Consider the following 18,857-nt stretch of genomic DNA (forward strand, 5'->3'; position numbering starts at 1 on the left):
ATGCCATAGTTTGCACATCTCAATTGTCAGCAGAAACCACATTTGTTTAAGCAAGTCAGCCATATCAGATGTGTTTTTTAAAAGGCAGTAAATGAGGCTGAATGAACAGTTTCGCAGCCAGACAAAGCTCCGCTGATAGCCAGGTGTAGCAGTGATGAGATGTTGGGACAGCTTTATGTAGGCTCTAACAGTTTATGGGCACCGCTTGTCACCGTTATAGTGCAATTAATGTATTGTTTAGTGTTGTGTTGTGTAATGGCTTTGCTGGCATGCATCCCACTTTTTGTTTTTTTGCTCCACCAAGATTTAAAATCTCCACTGGTTCAGTATATATTATAGAGATCAGTCCATTTGAGAGCCCAGATAATGTATTTATAAATCCAATCATTTGATGGTTCGGTAGTTGGGTTTCCAATTGGACTCCATAGGCCAGCATACAGTAGCCTACCTTCAGAAAGTATTGACAACCCTTGATTTTTTCCCCCACAATTTTTTGTGTCACAGCCTGAATTTAAAATGTATTAAATTTAGATTTTTTTTGTCACTGGCCTACACACAAAACCGCATAATGTCAAAGTGGAATTATGCTTTTTTTTGAAATATTTACAAACTAAAATGAAAATCTGAAATTCCTTGAGTCAATAATTATTCAAACCCTTTGTTTTGGCTAGCCTAAATAGGTTCAAGAGTAACACTGTGCTTAACAAGTCATACAGTAAGTTGCATGGACTCACTCTGTGTGGAATAATAATGTTGAATATGACTTTTGAATGACTGCCTCATCTCTGTACCTCGCACATACAATTATATGTAAGGTCCCTCAGTCAAGCAGTGAATTTCTAATAGACTCAACCACAAAGACCAGGGAGGTTTTCCAATGCCTCACTTTGTCGGGCACCTATTGGTAGGTACAAAGAAAGAAAATCAGACCTCGAATATCCTTTGAGCATGGTGAAGTTATTAATTACACTTGGTGGACTGTGTATCAATACACCCAGTCACTACAAAGACACAGGAGTCCTTCCTAACTCAGTTGCTTATAGAGGAAGGAAACCACTCAGGGATTTTACCATGAGGCCAATGGTGACTTTAAAAAAGTTACAGAGTTGAATGACTGTGATAGGAGAAAACTGAGGATGGATCAACATTGCTGTTACTTCACAATACTAAACTAATTGACAGAGTGTAAAGAAGGAAGCCTGTACATAATATAAAATATTCCAAAAGATGCATCCTGTTTGCAACTGGGCACTAAAGTAATACTGCAACAAATGAGGCAAACCAGTTCACTTTTTGTCCTGAATACATAGTGTTATGTTTGGGGTAAATCCAATACAACACATTACTGAGTACAACTCTCCATATTTTCAAGCATAGTGGTGGCTGCATCATACTATGGGTATGCTTGTAATCGTTAAGGACTGGGGAGTTTTTCAGGATAGAAAATAAAACAGAATGGAGCTAAGCACAGGCAAAATCCATGAGGAAAACCTGGTTCAGTCTGCTTTCTACCACATGCTGGGAGATTAATTCAACTTTCAGCAGGACAATAAACTAAAACACAAGGCCAACTCTACACTTGAGTTGCTTACCAAGAAGACAGTGAATGTTCCTGACTGGCCTAGTTAGTTTTGACATAAACATACTTGAACAACTATGGCAAGACCTGAAAATGTGCGTCTAGCGATGATCAACAACCAATTTCACAGAACTGAAATAATTTTGAAAATAATAACGGGCATTGTGTGGAGATGGGTAAGAAAAAAACATATTTAATACATTTTGAGTTTAGTCTGTAACACAATGTGGAATAAATCAAGGGGTATGAATACTTTTTTAAGGCACTGTATGAGCTCATTCTAAGAAAAATAGTGTACACATCTCAAGATCCGCACGAGAGAAAAGCTAATTGATGGGACGAGGTGCATGCTATAATTTTTCATTTGCATTGCAAGTTTTGCCCCTGATCTGACTCGGCGCTGGCATCTTTCCAACAAGTCTGAATGCGGGGAATTGTTGCAGTGTTCTGCAATTTCTCTCGCAGGCGGACTGGTATGCTGGCCAGCGAGCATGCTTTATTCACACGGAGGAAGAGGGGGTGAAAGTTCATAATGGTTTGCACATATCAGGTGACAATGCTGTGGAAAAGTTGGTCAGCGTCTGTGGTTTAGCATAACCAACAGAGACATTTAAGAAAATGACCAGCAGCAGCGAGGGGGTTTCGAAGTACACCGAGGTCGAAGACGAAGAAACATTGGCGATTGGTTATTACGATGACGACGACGACGACTTTGATACATTCACAGACGGGAATCTGGACTGTAGCTGCGAAGACGGAGGTAGTGGCAAAACTTTTCTCCCTCCGCGTCAGGAAGGTCATGAATATATTGACACAATGTTTCATCTTACTGTATCCCAGCTATGTAGACTACGAGGTGAATTGTGTCTAAACCCTTTGAAGTTCACTATTTGTGTGAAATGTTTATACATAGCGCAGCGTAAAATAACCTCCAAGCGCTTTCACACCGAACGCGTGGTCGTTTGGCAGCTACATTTAAATGAGCTACTGTAATCTACTGTGTCAACGAGGCTAGCTAGGCGAGAGCTGTGTTCATATTGAGCGTTGGCCTATGAGAAACGTGTTGGTTTGCATGCGTCATGTTACCTAAAAAGGAATCATTGGTCAGTTTTGACTAGAGAAATTGAAGCCTGTCCTGTTGCGCCTCTGCATATTCACGGATTTGCTACATTCAGTGCATCTGAATCTGATTGACATAGTCTTATTACATTTTTTTGGCATTATTGTTATTATTATTATTTTTTACTATTTGATAATACCTTTATTAACGTTTAATAAGCGATTACAATCTATTACCATTAAAGAACTGCCAAAATATGTGCATGTATTCCAATAGGTAGCTCAAACATTCTCACAAATCTACAGTTTGTTCTTTTAGATTTATATCCGGATTCTTCTCCAATCTTTCATTTGATGCAAGCAGACTCCCTGTCAGAGGTATAGGACTGTGTGACCTGCAGATAGTGAAATTATGCATTGAAGAGTCAATCCAAATTATACTATTGGATCAAATAAGCTACATAAGGTGTGGAATGTTTGCATCCCAAATAGCACCCTATTCCCTATAAAACGCACTACGTAGGGCCCCTGGTCAAAAGTAGTGCACTAAATAGAGCATCGGGTGCCATTTGGGATGTTGGTTATGTCTGTATAATTACTCAACTGTCACATGATAGACAGCGCCTCTCTTTCTCTAGTCTCAGAGAGTGTTGAGAAATTCAACGGGGGATTTCATCATTCTCCCAGACAGTGTGTGTTCTGTTAAATGACCAGTCACCACTGTCTCTTACATTACAATGATCTTCCAATAATTCTGCAATAGCACACTTTCATATGCTCAGAGGTCCTTCTTTTTTTTCTTCTAAAAGTAACAGTGATCTCAATGCATACGCTGCTAATTGCCTAACTGGGCCTTCTCTTCATACCCGCCAGCCAGCCATTTGTCATGAATCATTCCAGTCAGTGAAAGAATAACCGATAGAACAGTTCCTTTTCCCGAAGCTATAAACTCCCGAATGCTCTTCAGAATCCATAATATATTACCACTGTGGTGTTACCCCATCTCAACCACATTCCATTACATGAGTGCCAAGTCTCAGTCTCGGTTTACATCCCAAATGGCACCACATTGTTTTTTACCAGGGCCCATAGGGAATAGGGTGGCATTTGGCCGCAACCTTATAACGTTACAGCATTAGGTAAGGCCAGCCCTGTGGTGACAGAATGCAGACCACATTCTTCCCTCAGTAGAGAGTTATCAAGGTCAGAGGAAGCATTTGATTGGGCCAGCTCAGTACCAGGGCCAGAGAAGGCACTACAAATGGCACCTTTTTCCCTATGTAGAGCACTACTTTTGACCAGGGGGCTTTGGTCAAAATAAGTGCACTAGAAAGAGAATAGTGTGCCATTTGGGTCAGATAAACTGTGGCTCTATGGGGCTGATGAGATTCCATGCTATATGATACACATCATGCCAACTGTGCTGTCGGAGTGTGAGCTACACTCATGTGGTGTTGGTTGGTCGGTGTATGTGGAGCACATGTTCCCTGAGTATGAGTTGCTCTTATGTATTTAATTGGCTTGCGGTAAAATCATCACCAGGCTAAATACTGGTATGCGAGTAACCAGGAGGTCACCATTGAGGTTACAAGGCCTCTTTCACAAGAGTCCTGGCCAAGAAGGGCAGCTCAATTTTAAAAAACAAATACACAAACCATTCATCAGTCCAGTGCATACACAGCAAAAATCTAAACATCGATATTAATAAATACACACCGTTGTCATAAACACATCTCTCCCTCCCTCCCCCAGGTGGTTTCAGTGACCCCCTCAGTGGGGAGGTGAAGCCCAGGATCCTCCTCATGGGTCTAAGGCGTAGCGGCAAGTCTTCCATCCAAAAAGTGGTGTTCCACAAGATGTCCCCCAACGAGACCCTGTTTCTGGAGAGCACCAATAAGGTAAGATGTAACCGAGTTAGATCACACCGTAACCTTACTCCCCAGGTAGAAATGACTCCACTCGTGCTATCGAATTGACCCAACTGGCTGAGATGTTGTCACGGTGCGGTCACAAGACAGAGGATCCCTGGCCTGGTAAAGGACAGTGTTCCGTCCCAGATAGACTATGGAAGCCATTCTGTTAAGCATGCACCAGTGACTTTTGTCACACAGGGACAGTTGAAGCTTTTAAATCACGTTTGAAAACCCACCTTTTTCGCGTGGTGATGATTTTACTGTTTTTTTTTAGACTGCATTTTTTATGTTATTTTATACATCTCTTTTTATTGCCTTCTGTTTGTTTTCTATCTCCATCATTGTATTGTTTTACTGAAAAACGTGTGTTGTGATTTTAAATCCACTTTAACCAAAGTTGAATTTGATTTGAATAAGATCTGCAGAGAGGACGTGTCCAACAGTTCCTTCGTCAGCTTCCAGATTTGGGACTTCCCTGGACAGATTGACTTCTTTGACCCCACCTTTGACTACGAGATGATCTTCAGAGGAACAGGGGCCCTCATCTTCGTCATCGACTCACAGGTGACTACATGGAAACGGTGGTGTCCATGTTAGGGTTTCAAAGTTCCCAAAACTTCCAGAAAATTCTCTGGTTTTCCATAAATCCTGGTTGAAGAATGCCCGGTTGGAGGATTCCTTCTGGGATCAATAAAGTTCAGTTCGGTTCAGTTCAGTTCAGTTAAATTCAAAAAAGTTCTCAGAACTTTTGAGTGTACAGCGAAAGTAGAAAAGCAACGTCTCCTAGGTCTCTAATAGAAACTAGGTTGTTAGATGTGTTCCACACCTCTTTGATAAGGAGTCTTGCTGTGAGAGCTTCAATCAGCAATCGGGAATCCTTTTGGTGACTTGGCTGTCTTTGAACCATCTATGTGTTATTGAAGAGCTAGGGCCAGATCTCGTCTAAGTCCTTGGTGTTATGCATTGTGAATGCATCAAAAGGCATTTATGCATTTGTATACAACAATTGTATTAATGTTTAAAGCATGTCTAGGGAGTAGCCTTGGATGCCCAGACATCGCTCACGTTGTCAACGAGACGAGATTTGGAAGGATGGACTCAAGCGACTACTAGGAGTGTAATACTAACCATATAAGGCGCTATAAATGCATTAATTACACACGGGCTGTTCATAGAAAGCGCTACCTTCCCTCTGTTATAACAGTAACTGTCCATCCTGTCCCCAATGTCTTGTCTGTAGGATGACTATGTGGAGGCGCTGAGTCGGCTCCACCTCACAGTAACCAGGGCCTACAAGGTCAACCCAGAAATCAACTTTGAGGTGTTTATCCACAAGGTGGATGGGCTGTCGGACGACGCTAAGATCGAGAAGCAGAGGGACATACACAAACGGGCCAATGACGACCTGGCTGACGCTGGCTTGGAGAAGATACATCTAAGGTAATACCACAGATAGAACAATGAGCTAGATATTTCACCAGATGTATAAATGTGAAGCATCTGGTTGGCATTTCCACAAACTACCAAATATAAGAAGCTCAGTGGCCGGCAGTGGGAGAAGACGGAGCTAGATGGGTTTTGTGCGACATTCTTTACATTTTCTCATCGATTAAACATTTGATCTCCATACAGTTTTCTGTTTCCAAAACTAAAATCTGTAACATAGTGAACTGCATTTTTAAAATGTTTACCCTTTGCCAAAGTTTCTAAAATTGCGTTGTTTAGAACGAGTACAAGGGCGGATTGAGTTATTGGACACGTGAACGTCACAGAGTAGGCGTTCCCTAATGGAAATATGCAAATAAATACTAGAACGCACCAATTGGATTTTTCTAGCTCGTACTTGGCTCTGCCCACGTCCTTGCTTGTTCTGCCCACTATGGTTTGCTCCCAGTGGAAACGACAGTCTATATTGGGTTAGTTATAAAAATCTTTGGTAATACCGTCAGCGGCCATTTTGTAAGATGGCTGCCACATCCCCCAAGGGCTAAATCGCTGGTTGCTCCATATTTCAATATTTTCAGGGTAAATAAATCTACCTCTGTAAAAAATGTGGCGCTTTTATCACAAAATGCACAACCGATTTGCTTATCCGCTCGACTATAAAGAGGTGTTTTCAAATGAAGCTACCATAATGTGGATTACTAGTGTGTGGCCAGAGTGTTCTCTCCAAGCTACATTACCTACATTTTGTTCACATTCATTTTTGCTATGCACTTGTGAGTAGATCCAGTCTAACTGCTGCTGTAGGTGGTTACAGTTATACCCAATTGAAAGGAACTGACTGTTTTCCCCTTTGACCCTTCAGTCTTTACCTGACCAGCATCTATGACCACTCCATATTTGAGGCCTTCAGCAAAGTGGTGCAGAAACTCATCCCTCAGCTGCCCACTCTCGAGAACTTGCTCAATATCTTCATATCTGTGAGTACACTCAACCTTACTCAGTTAGCTTGATATCTGTGAGTATGTTACACGCCTCGGACTGAGACTGGTCAGCAGATAATAAATCCGAATTAACAGGATAGAATGATGAGACGCAGAAACGTTAGTGGTGTTCCAATTTGGGTGTTCAGTAGTAGGCATTCTACAATGTTTTAAAAAATATGGTTGTCTTTTGTTAATATTTTTGTTGTGAAAATCAATTCCACACTACAATTGCATTGTAGTAGTACGTTGTTATGTTTCCATATTTCAGTATCAAAAATAAAGTAAAAAAACCTCTCGCCATACATCTACACATTCAAACACATTCACATATTACCTTTCACTAATGGCCAAACCAATAGTGCATATAATCTGAGGCTATTCAATCAGTAGTATGTAGCATCTAGCAACAAAATCTATTTGGCATGTAAAACCATCAAATTGTACCATAAGAGGCTACATTACATTATATAACTTACTGTACTAGCAGTATCAATTTTCAAAAGCTACAAATGACTGGAGGCCTGTGCTAAACAATGCTACAACCATGACCTTTTAAACCATTAACACGTAAGCTAACATTAGCTGAAACCCACTAGCCTAAAGCTAGCTAGCGCTTAGCAAAGCTATATTTGCTTAGCATAAAGCTAACAAATATCAACAATTTAACACATTGTATCATCACATTGCATATTTACATATACAATTGAAGTCGGAAGTTTACAAACACTTAGGTTGGAGTCATTAAAACTAGTTTTTCAACCATTCCACAAATTCCTTGATAACAAACTATAGTTTTGGCAAGTCGGTTAGGACATCTACTTTGTGCATGACATGACACAAGTCATTTTTCCAACAATTGCTTACAGACAGATTATTTCACTTATAATTCACTGTATCACAATTCCAGTGGGTCAGAAGTTTCCATACACTAAGCTGACTGTGCCTTTAAACAGATTGGAAAATTCCAGAAAATTATGTCATGGCTTTAGATGCTTCTGATGCTTCTGATAGGCTAATTGACATCATTTGAGTCAATTGGAGGTGTGGATGTATTTCAAGGCCTACCTTCAAACTCAGTGCCTCTTTGCTTGACATCATTGGAAAATCAAAAGAAATCAGCCAAGACCTCAGAAAACAATTGTAGGCCTCCACAAGTCTGGTTCATCCTTGGGAGCAATTTCCAAACAGCTGAAGGTACCACGTTCATCTGTACAAACAATAGTACGCAAATATAAACACCATGGGACCACGCAGCCGTCATACCGCTCAGGAAGGAGACGCGTTCTGTCTCCTAGAGATGAACGTGCTTTTGTGCGATCTTGTGAAGATGCTGGAGGAAACAGGTACAACAGTATCTATATCCACAGTAAAACAAGTCCTATATCAACATAACCTGAAAGGCCTCTCAGCAAGGAAGAAGCCACTGCTCCAAAACCTCCATTAAAAAAGCCAGTGTACGGTTTGCAACTGCACATGGGGACAAAGATTGTACTTTTTGGAGAAATGTCTTCTGGTCTGATGAAACAAAAATATAACTGTTTGGCCATAATGACCATTGTTATGTTTGGAGGAAAAAGGGGAATGCTTGCAAGCCGAAGAACACCATCCCAACCGTGAAGCACGGGGGTGGCAGCATCATGTTGTGGGGGTGCTTAGCTGCAGGAGGGACTGGTGCACTTCACAAAATACATTGCATCATGAGGCAGGAAAATTACGTGGATATAGTGAAGCAACATCAAGACATCAGCCAGGAAGTTAAAGCTTGGTCGCAAATGGGTCTTCCAAGTGGACAATGACCCCAAGCATACTTCCGAATTTGTCTTAAGGACAACAAAGTCAAGGTATTGGAGTGGCCATCACAAAGCCCTGACCTCAATCCTATAGAACATCTGTGGGCAGAACTGAAAAAGCGTGTGGGAGCAAGGAGGCCTACAATCCTGACTCAGTTACACCAGCTCTGTCAGGAGGAATGGGCCAAAAAGCTTGTGGAAGGCTACCTGAAACACTTGACCCAAGTTACACAATTTAAAGGCAATGCTACCAAATACTAATTGAGAGTATGTAAACTTCTGACCCACTGGAAATGTGATGAAAGAAATAAAAGCTGAAATAAATCATTGTCTCTACTATTTTTCTGCCATTTCACATTCTTAAAATAAAGTGGTTATCCTAACTGACCTAAGACAGGGAATTTTTACTGGGATTAAATGTCAGGAATTTAAATGTTTAAATGTATTTGCTTAGGTGTATTTTAACTTCCGACTTCAAATGTATTTCCTGAACTAAACTGCGCCTTCGGTCATAGAAAATAAAAAAAATAGGAGCTAAAAGTACAAAACGTTTGTGCGCCATCTTAATCCCTACATGTAAATCATTAACAACCTAGCCAACCTACTTACAATGGGGAACATACCAACATGTTTTTCCGCTCGATTAAAACTCCCTCCAATTGCCTTAAAACGTCACCAAACTCACAGACTATGTAAGTAACCATGTTACCTCAATATTTAGAGAGTAATCTTGCACTTTTGCACATTACATACCATAGAATGATAAGACGGAGAAACGTTAGTGGTGTTCAGTAGTAGGCATTCTACAAGATTGAAAGAGAAACCTCCAAGAACTCACTAACTCTTCCATTTGACGTCACCGCTCCCCGTAGTGGCAGTACTCGTGCACATTCATTTACATGCAAATACCTAGGAGGCCTAAAAAATGATGCAAGGGATGGCCCAATAAAATAACAAATGAAAATAAAACATCAAAAATATGACCAGACATATTTGTTTGTCACAAGTACACTACTACTGTGCTGTTTAAAGTCGCAGTTTAAAGAAAAGCTTCTCCTGGCCGATAGACTACTTTCAGGGTGAGAACCATCTAACAGTAAGTTGTCAATATACTGAACCTACCCTTTAATATTTTTCTATGTGTGAACGCATAGAACTGTCCTCATGACACCTCTAGAGTGATTGAGTGAGTGAGTAATAGGGTATATTTCAGACAAATGGCACCCTATTCCTAGTGCACTTCGAACATGGCCAATAGAGACCAAACAGGCTGGTTGTTTGGGCAGAAGTGCTTTGACAAGGCCTGAGCAAATAAAGCAATTGTAATTTGGTCAATTTTGTGCTCAGCTAAATGTGAGTGATAGCATGGCACTTACAAAGCCAAGGGTCATGTGTTTGTTTCCCGCTGGGGCCACCAATACAAAAAATGTATGCATGCGTGACTGTAAGTCGCTGTGGATGAAAGCGTCTGCTAAATGGCATATATTGTTGTTGTTATTAATATTATTATTATTATTATATTATTATTATTATTATTATTATTATTGCTGAATCAAATGGTTTATTATGAACACTTTGAATTTCATCCAGAAGGTGGCAGTAATAGGTAAGAATGGCAGGGGTTTGCAGAAAGAGGCATGATCCCATTATACTGTGTAGAGAGAAGATTGAAAACAGAATACATCATTCAGTTCATTTATTGTATACACATAAATTCATTTACTGATTTTTGTTTTCATTGGATGTTCATTTGTGATCAAGCTGCACAAAAAATTAACATCATGAGAGATATTGGTCACTCACATCTTAGGTGAAGCCAAAGTCATACCCTCGCCTTCAGTTTATAACTACAGACATATGAGAAAACAACTTTCTATGATTTAAATCATTATTCACATCACGGGTACAAACGTTTCTTAGAAAAATAGATTTAAAATGTTTTTTATGCTTAGTGTGGAAGATTGGGGCAGCAAACGCCTCTCTCTGCTTTTGTGCCTTCAGTGTAATCAGCAAAGCGTTTGTAGTATCTTGTTAGTCTGTGTATGTTAATAAGTACAGTACATGAGAAACCATTAATCTCTTAATGGACATTACATTAGCAACGTGCATGCCACGCCCACCTGAGGATCTGTCCTTTTCAGCCATCCATTTCCTGTGTTAGAAGGGTTCAAATGCACTTTCCACTTAAATCTCGCTGGATTGCTTTCATTTTAATCCTGTGACTCTTTCATACTCTTGCTTGTGCCTGTCGTTTTCCCCCGTTAACGTTACACTGTTTGTGATGACCTGTCAAATACCCTGGTAATGGCTGAAAATGGGCTCAATACATTGTCTTGAATACATCTTACCGTTGAATCAAAAACAACGCTAAAGTTTCTTTGTGGATATAATGCACCATCTCGACACTTACATCACAAGAAAGATAACGTTATTTTGATGGGTGTTCATTTTTTTGTATAACTGAAAAAGTAATAATTTAATACAGTTGAAATGTTTACAAATTAGATGCGCTGAAATGAAAGCAACTTCCGAAAATGAGCATTCAGATTATAGTGATATTATCTCTGATTTCGCAAACAATGTAAAGCAGGGGTTCCCAAACTTTTTTGGCCCACAACCCCATTTAGAAATCACATTTATTTCCCGACCCCACCATGTAAATATATATTTTTGTAATCAATGGCCAATGTTGACTTTTTTATTTGGGCTATGACAGTCTATTAGAAATCAGTCAGACAGTATTTTTTTGAAAGTATTTCAATCTGAAGACTATGGTTTGAAGTGACTGAAATGCATCAGAAAGGTATTCAGAAGAGCATCAGGCAGTAAGTTCAGAAGAGCATCAGGTAATAATGTTGTATGATCTTCTGTGTAGACATTTTTCCCCCAGTCTGATTTAGTGTCTGGTCTTGTCCACTCGGTTCTAACGGCTTGTGGGCATAGTAGAGGGAAACAGTACGTACATACATATATGTTCTTATCTTTCAGTGATGGAGTCATAATAGTTTGTAGCTTAAACCATTCAAAAGCTAGAACCACATTCGTAGGAAGAAAACAGAAACCACTCTATTTATTACAACCGCATCTAGCAGCTACTGGAGGTTACTGACGTAACCCCGGTTCTAATAACCAAATGTATTTTTTTTGGGGGGGGGGGCGACCTCAAGTTTGGGAAACCATGATGTAAAGTATGTTTAGATAGGCGTAATCTCCACCCAAGCATGTTGATTTTCAATCTGAGGGTATCCTGCTATTGACACACTTGTTGAACGTGACAACAACATTAATTAATGAGGCAGACAGTGCAGGTAAGTGCAGGAAGGGAGGGTAGACAGAGCAAGTGTTTGGTGGCTGCAGCCCTCTTCCACCTCTTTATGTTAATGTGTTCATATATGCAAATAGAGCCGTGTATTTATTCAATTTAGGTACATAATTTAATTTGAACTCAAAATATATTTTTAAAATACCTGATACAATAAGAAAATGTATATGTGCCTTCAGAAAATATTTACACCCCTTGGCTTTTTCCACATTTTGTTGTGATACAATAGATTTAATTGTAATTTTTGGTCAACAATCTACACAAAATACTCTGTCAAAGTGGAAGAAAAATTCTAACATTTATGAAAAATGTATGAAAAAAAACACTAATATATTTTGACTAGAAAAAAATCTTGATTGACCAAGTCATCCTGTTCTTTTGATCAATCGTATAAAGTATTTTTCCATATATAGACACTCACACAATGTCTTTGAATGAAATCAACTACGTATGCTCTGAGCTTGTCTGATGCTTTAAGCGAAGTGATTGAAAGAGGCTGATGGTCACTGTGTTAAAATGAATGACAGCGAGTACCTGTGTGACTGGCGTACTTTGACTCGCTCTTCTCCCTACTGCAGCGAAAAGGCACCACAGCACAGTAAGTGTTTATTGTGCTGTCTGTGCTGATGCTGCAACCTTATTTCAGCCATTTAGTTTCTTACTTGTTTCTGACTGAAAAGTTCTGTTACCGAAATCACTCATTTGTTTAGGAAACACATTCCCTATTCCCTCAACCCTTTCTCTCTTTATGTGAAACGTGTAAGCATTGCATGCATGTGACCAATTGATCATCCTTGAGATATTTCTACAACTTGAATGGAGTCCATCTGTGGTCAATTTAATTGATTGGACAAGATATGGAAAGGCACACACCTGTCTATATAAGGTCCCACAGTTGACAGTGCATGTCAGAGCAAAAACCAAGCCATGAGGTCAAAGGAATTGTCCGTAGAGCTCCGAGACAGGATTGTGTCGAGGCACAGATCTGGGGAAGGGTACCAAAACATTTCTGCAGCATTGAAGGTCCCCAAGAACACAATTGGCCTCCATCATTCTTAAATGGAAGAAGTTTAGAACCTCAAAGACTGCTAGAGCTGGCCGCCTGGCCAAACTGAGCAATCGGGGGAGAAGGGCCTTGGTCAGGGAGGTGACCAATAACCCGATGGCCACTCTGACAGAGCTCCATAGTTCCTCTTTGGAGATGGGAAAACATTACAGAAGGACAATCATCTCGGTAGCACTCCACCAATCAAAGCTTTCAGTGCAAGATTCTCTGGTCTGATGAAAACAAGATTGAACTCTTTGGCCTGCGTGCCAAGCGTCGCGTCTGGAGAAAACCTGGCATCAGTGAATCATGGTGGTGGCAACATCATGCTGTGGGGATATGTTTCAGCGGCAAGGACTAGGGGACTATTCAGGAAAGGGGATAGATGAACGGAGCAAAGTACAGAGAGATCCTTCATGAAAACCTGCTCCAGAGCGCTCAGGACCTCAGACTGGGGCAAAGGTTCACCTTCCAACAGGTCAACAACCCTAAGAACACAGCCAAGACAGCACACAAATACAAGATCAATCTGTACTTCAATGCACATCTGGTGTGCATTATAAAAACAGAGGAAGAAAGAGGTGGCGAGAGAGGTGTGAGAGTGTAAAAGACAGAACGGGAAAGTGGTAAGAACAGAGGAGCATGGAAGCAGCCTTGGGCCCCCAGTTGGCCCGAAGGTTATCTGAAGAGCTGGTGAGATGGCAATGACGGGACTGGGGGTTGGCATCCTCTCTCACATCAAAACATACCTGAAGACAAGAGACAGATGGAGAAGGAAATGGCATGATTGAGCCCTTGGTTTTTTTATTCTAACACTGTCAGTCATCATAATCATCAGGAGGTGAAATGCAAAACTGACCTTGGATCATTAACTCTGGCACTACTACATCTCTATCTGTATTTCAATGTAAAGCATCTCTTTAATAATACTTCCTGTTGACCTGACCAAGTGACCTCTCACCGCTGATCATGCTGTGCCCTCTATGTAGCCAGTTCGGATGCGGGAGGGGTTTCACAGATGATGCGGGAGGGGTTTCACAGATGATATAACCTAGAGCAGGTGTGCGCAACCTTTGACGTGAGATTTACCTTTTCATTTGCCAGCCTGATGAGATCTACCAGTCTCTAAATCTAAACCAACCAACAAAATGTATGAAACGCAACACACCACTGAGTATGGACCTGCCGCTGTGATACTTATTTGATACCCAAATGTAATGTGGACTAATAACATGTCTTCCACAAATAAGTGCAACTAGTTTAATTTCCTGCCTTAGTGTGACTTTTGGCATTGTGTGGAGGCAAGTAGTTTTTCATAGTCAGGGCTGTAAGCAGCTTGTTGCAAGTCTCATGCAGGCCACAAGGTGGTCATCAGTCAAAGTAGATCTGTACTTGGACTGTATTATTTTCATGTGAGAAAATGCAGACTCACAGAGGTAGGTTGATCCACCAAGGGCTGATAAGTTGAGAGCACATCTTATGTTGGGATACTTCTCATCTAGCAGTAGCTCCCAGAACTCTTCTTTCATTTCAGTGGTTGCCCTGGATTTCCGCTGAATGTCATTTTGAAGGGGGAGAATTTCAGTTTCTGCTATAGTGAGTCGTGTCCAACTGAAAAAGGTATCCCATTTTGGAGGCAATGACTTCCACATTTATGTCTGTGCCAAACAGAAAGCACATATAAGTGGCAATAGGCTCAAGTGATGCAAAGTCAGTGAAACGACTGTCAAACTCAGATAAGATTCTCTGGATTTGCTCCACGGTACGTGCACTGTCAAGCTGTGTTGTATTTGAATGCATGTGTTGAAAGAAGTGCAGTTACGTTGCCGTTTTTTGTGAGCAGTTGAGGTTTGCATTTAAGTGTTCACAGAGCTGATCATGTCGATTACATGTTTGCCTTTTCCTTACAGTTCTACATTCAATTCATTTAGCATGTAAGTTAGGTCAGTGAGAAAAGCTCAATCCAGGAGCCTCTGTGTGTCCTCTAGCTGTGCATATTCTGCATGTTTGACCTTCAGAAACTCCTTGATTTCAGGCAACAACTCCCTGAGTCTCCCTAAAAATATACCTGAGTTCAGCCAGCGCACATCCGTGTGCAGCAGCAGGTCTGTGTGTTCCGCTTCAGTCTCTTCTAAGTGAGCTCGAAATAGCCTCCGCTGTAGGCTTCTTGCTCGAATAGAACACACAATCTTCATTGCAACATTCATCACCTCTTTCATGTTTAACATCTTCCAGCACAAGGCTTGCTGATGAATTACGCAGTGATAACTAAGAAAGTCAGGGAAAGAATGAACTTGTTTGCACAGTGCAACGAACCCACTAATGCGGCCTAACATAGTGGGTGCCCCATCGGTAGTAATGAAGACAAGCTTTACAAAAGGGCCGTTGGAATTTGTTAGCAAACTCCATAAAAGCTTGAAAAATATCTTCACCCCTTGTTTTCTTTTACCTAGGCAAGTCAGTTAAGAACAAATTCTTATTTACAATGATGGCCTACCGGGGAACAGTGGGTTAACTGCCTTGTTCAGGGGCAGAACAACAGATTTTTACCTTGTCAGCTCGTGGATTTGATCCAGAAACCTTTCGGTTACTGGCCCAACACTCTAACCACTAGGCTACCTGCCGCTCCTTGTATGTCCTTTCAGTGGCAAAATGGTGAGTAGTTCCTCCTTTGTACTCATGTTGTCAATGAAAATGCATAACTGTGCCACATCTACCATATCTGTGGACTCGTCAAACTGGAGGGAATAACACTGGCAGTTGTCAATATCCTTCTTCAGTTGATCCTCGAGGTTCTCTGCTATTCCCCCACATCTTCTTGTCACTGTATTTCTGGACAACTGAATGTCATTGATGGCAGCTATCATTTTAGTCTTATTCTTAAAATCCCCAAACAGCGAGTCTGCAGCCTCAATAAATGCTTCCTTGATCATCTCCCCATCTTGGAAGGACTTTTTATGCTTAGCAAGAACGCGACTCACACGATAAGACGCCTTCTCTTTGGTCACAGGCCGTGTGAAAATTGACTGCTGCGCTGCCAGTTGACCTTTCTTCTTCGTAATTCAGTCTTTGCTGGAAAATCTCTTTCCTGGGCTTTGTGTGTGGTTTATAATGTAATTCTATGTTACCTTTCTTTGGGATAGCGATGCTATTATGGCAGATTTTATTTTACCTTTATTTAACCAGGCAAGTCAGTTAAGAACAAATCATTTTTTTCAATGACAGCCTAGGAACAGTGAGTTAACTGCCTGTTCAGGGGCAGAACGACATATTTGTACCTTGTCAGCTCGGGGGTTTGAACTTGCAACCTTCCGGTTACTAGTCCAACGCTCTAACCACTAGGCTACCCGGCACACATTTTGAGTTTGATTTGACAAAAAAGTAATCCTCCTCCCATTCCTTGTGGAAATTATACGTTTTCTGTTTTTTTGTATTCTTCCCTTCACTAATTATTGCTGCTGTTGACTACACAATTTAAGAACAACTTAAGAACGGATCTAGCTACAAAGTTACCTGCCTGGCATCAACTTGACCTCGACTTGAAGTTGGCGGGCGGCATCTGACCACGCCAACTAGTCAATAAGTGGGCAGGGACTGGTCATATTTTATGTAAATCACGTGACTTTTCAGACATTGCTGTGAATGGAGGACTGTCGAACGTTAAAACAGAAAGAGATTATAGGCATTGATTTGTGTGGCTGAATTTTAGTAGATGTATTATCATGTCACGATCAACTGGCAAGCACTCCACGATTGACCAGTAGATCGCAATCGACTGGTTGGGCAACCCTGATCTAGAGGATTTAGGGAGAAGGTGGGAGAGTGATGAAGTGAAGGAGAGAGACTGTTATTGAGAAAATAAGTTGGTTAAAAAGACAGTGTTCAACAGGAATCTGTGTGTGGCCTCACCTGGTGTCCACACTAAGTGGCTGCAGAATACTTTATACTGAAAAACATGCACAGACACACAAGGACAAACAATATAGCGGAGTTATATAAATAATGAAGTGTCTTACTATTCTCCATGGTTGGTCCTCCTGTTTATTCTTTGAAGGTGGAAGGAGCTGCAGTTATACATCTGAGACACAATCCATCAATCAGATTGATACACAAGTGTGTACAGTAGGTGTGGGTTATAGGGTGTCTAATTGTTTCAATATACAAAAGTAAAAAATAGCGATAAAATTAATCACTTACCTTTGATGATCTTCATATGGTTGCACTCACAAGACTCCCAGTTACCCAATAACTGTTTGTTTTGTTCGATAAAGTCCCTCTTTATATCCAAAAACCTCTGTTTTGTTGGCACGTTTTGTTCAGTAATCCATTGGCTCAAAGGCAGTCACAACAGCCAGACGAAAAATCCAAAAAATATCAGTAAAGTTTGTAGAAACATGTCAAACAATGTTTATAATCAATCCTCAGGTTGATTTTAGTCATAATAATCAATAATATTTCAACCGGACAATTGTTTCGTCAATATAAAAGAAAAACAAGAAAGGCATGCTCTCGGTCGAGTGTAGAAAACAGGTCTGGGGACTTTCCACTATCCACTGACTCAGAGTGGTCTTACTCCCTCATTTTTCAGAATACAAGCCTGAAACAATTTCTAAAGACGGTTGACATCTAGTGGAAGCCGTAGGAAGTGCAATCTGAGTACTAAGTCATTGGATACTGTATAGGCAGTCAATGGAAAATTACAAACATAAAAAAAAGAATCTCAGGTTTTCACCTACCATATCAGTTCTGTTATACTCACAGACATTATTTGAACAGTTTTGGAAACTTTAGAGTGTTTCCTATATGCATATCCTAGCTTCTGGAGGTGAACATGTAGAAAATAGTAAAAAAAATAAAGAAAAACCTTTGAATGAGGTACTGTAGATAAGTATCAGGACCCGGTGTGAGAAACAGTCACTTAGCAAACTGAGCCACTAATAGTCGGCAGAACCCAGAAGATGAGGCAGACACAGCAGTACTTGAGACAGTGTTTTTAATAAAGTAAAAAGGAAAGTATTCATGCAAAAATATAATTCCACAACGTCAAAAGTAATTCCAAGAGAAAAAGGTAATCCTCCAAGTGAAAAGGTAAATCCACAAGGTGGTAGGTACAGCAGGAAAAAAGCCTCAAAAGATAATCAAAAATAAATAAACGAGAACAAAAACAAAGTACCACAAGAGAGTCCAACTGGAGTAACAAATGTTCACAGCATCGCTGGGGCTGGGTGCTAACATTCAAACACAGAGCAAAGATCTGAGGAAAACTAAGGGTTTAAATACATTCAAGGGAAACGAGGCACAGGTGCAAATAATAACTGGAAACAAGGGAAAACAAAAGGATCAAAAAGGCACAATGGGGGCATCTAGTGGCCAAAACCGGAACAATCCTGGCCAAATCCCGACACTAAGTAAATGGAGGAATACTCTTACTCTTAAGAGCCTTTGGTTGTGCATAGTGTAGTCATTTGTGTTGCCAGGGAACAGCATCTTCTTCGAAGAAGTAGGAGGTGAAGGCCTCCGGCACATGGATTGCCTCTCTTGCTGCGTTGTTGACCACCCTCCTTGAAACATCCTGCAGAGCAGTAGACTTCTCCTCTGGCACACAGCGGCGAGCTGCAGAGACCCTCCTGGTCCTCGTGTCCATCCTCTTGAAGTTATGCAGAACATAGGTAGCCTTCACATGCCTGAATTCCCCAGAGGGAGTCCCAGATGGTCCTGGT

The 18,857-nt window shown here is 40.8% G+C and overlaps 1 protein-coding gene across 1 annotated transcript in view; it reads left to right on the top strand.

Annotated features, from left to right (window-relative positions):
• The first annotated feature begins 1,978 nt into the window (after positions 1-1,978).
• rragd (ras-related GTP binding D) overlaps positions 1,979-18,857 on the top strand; it is a 38,622-nt gene continuing 21,743 nt past the window's right edge. The window contains exons 1-5 of the mRNA XM_021573884.3: positions 1,979-2,339; positions 4,391-4,536; positions 4,969-5,115; positions 5,792-5,991; positions 6,860-6,974. Coding sequence (XP_021429559.1) covers positions 2,198-2,339; positions 4,391-4,536; positions 4,969-5,115; positions 5,792-5,991; positions 6,860-6,974 — 750 coding nt within the window. The 5' untranslated portion in view covers positions 1,979-2,197. The remainder of the gene's footprint in view (positions 2,340-4,390; positions 4,537-4,968; positions 5,116-5,791; positions 5,992-6,859; positions 6,975-18,857) is intronic.

The sequence above is a fragment of the Oncorhynchus mykiss genome, chromosome 19 (assembly GCF_057628025.1).
Source record: "Oncorhynchus mykiss isolate SJ-2025 chromosome 19, ASM5762802v1, whole genome shotgun sequence".
In the NCBI taxonomy this organism is placed as follows: domain Eukaryota; kingdom Metazoa; phylum Chordata; class Actinopteri; order Salmoniformes; family Salmonidae; genus Oncorhynchus; species Oncorhynchus mykiss.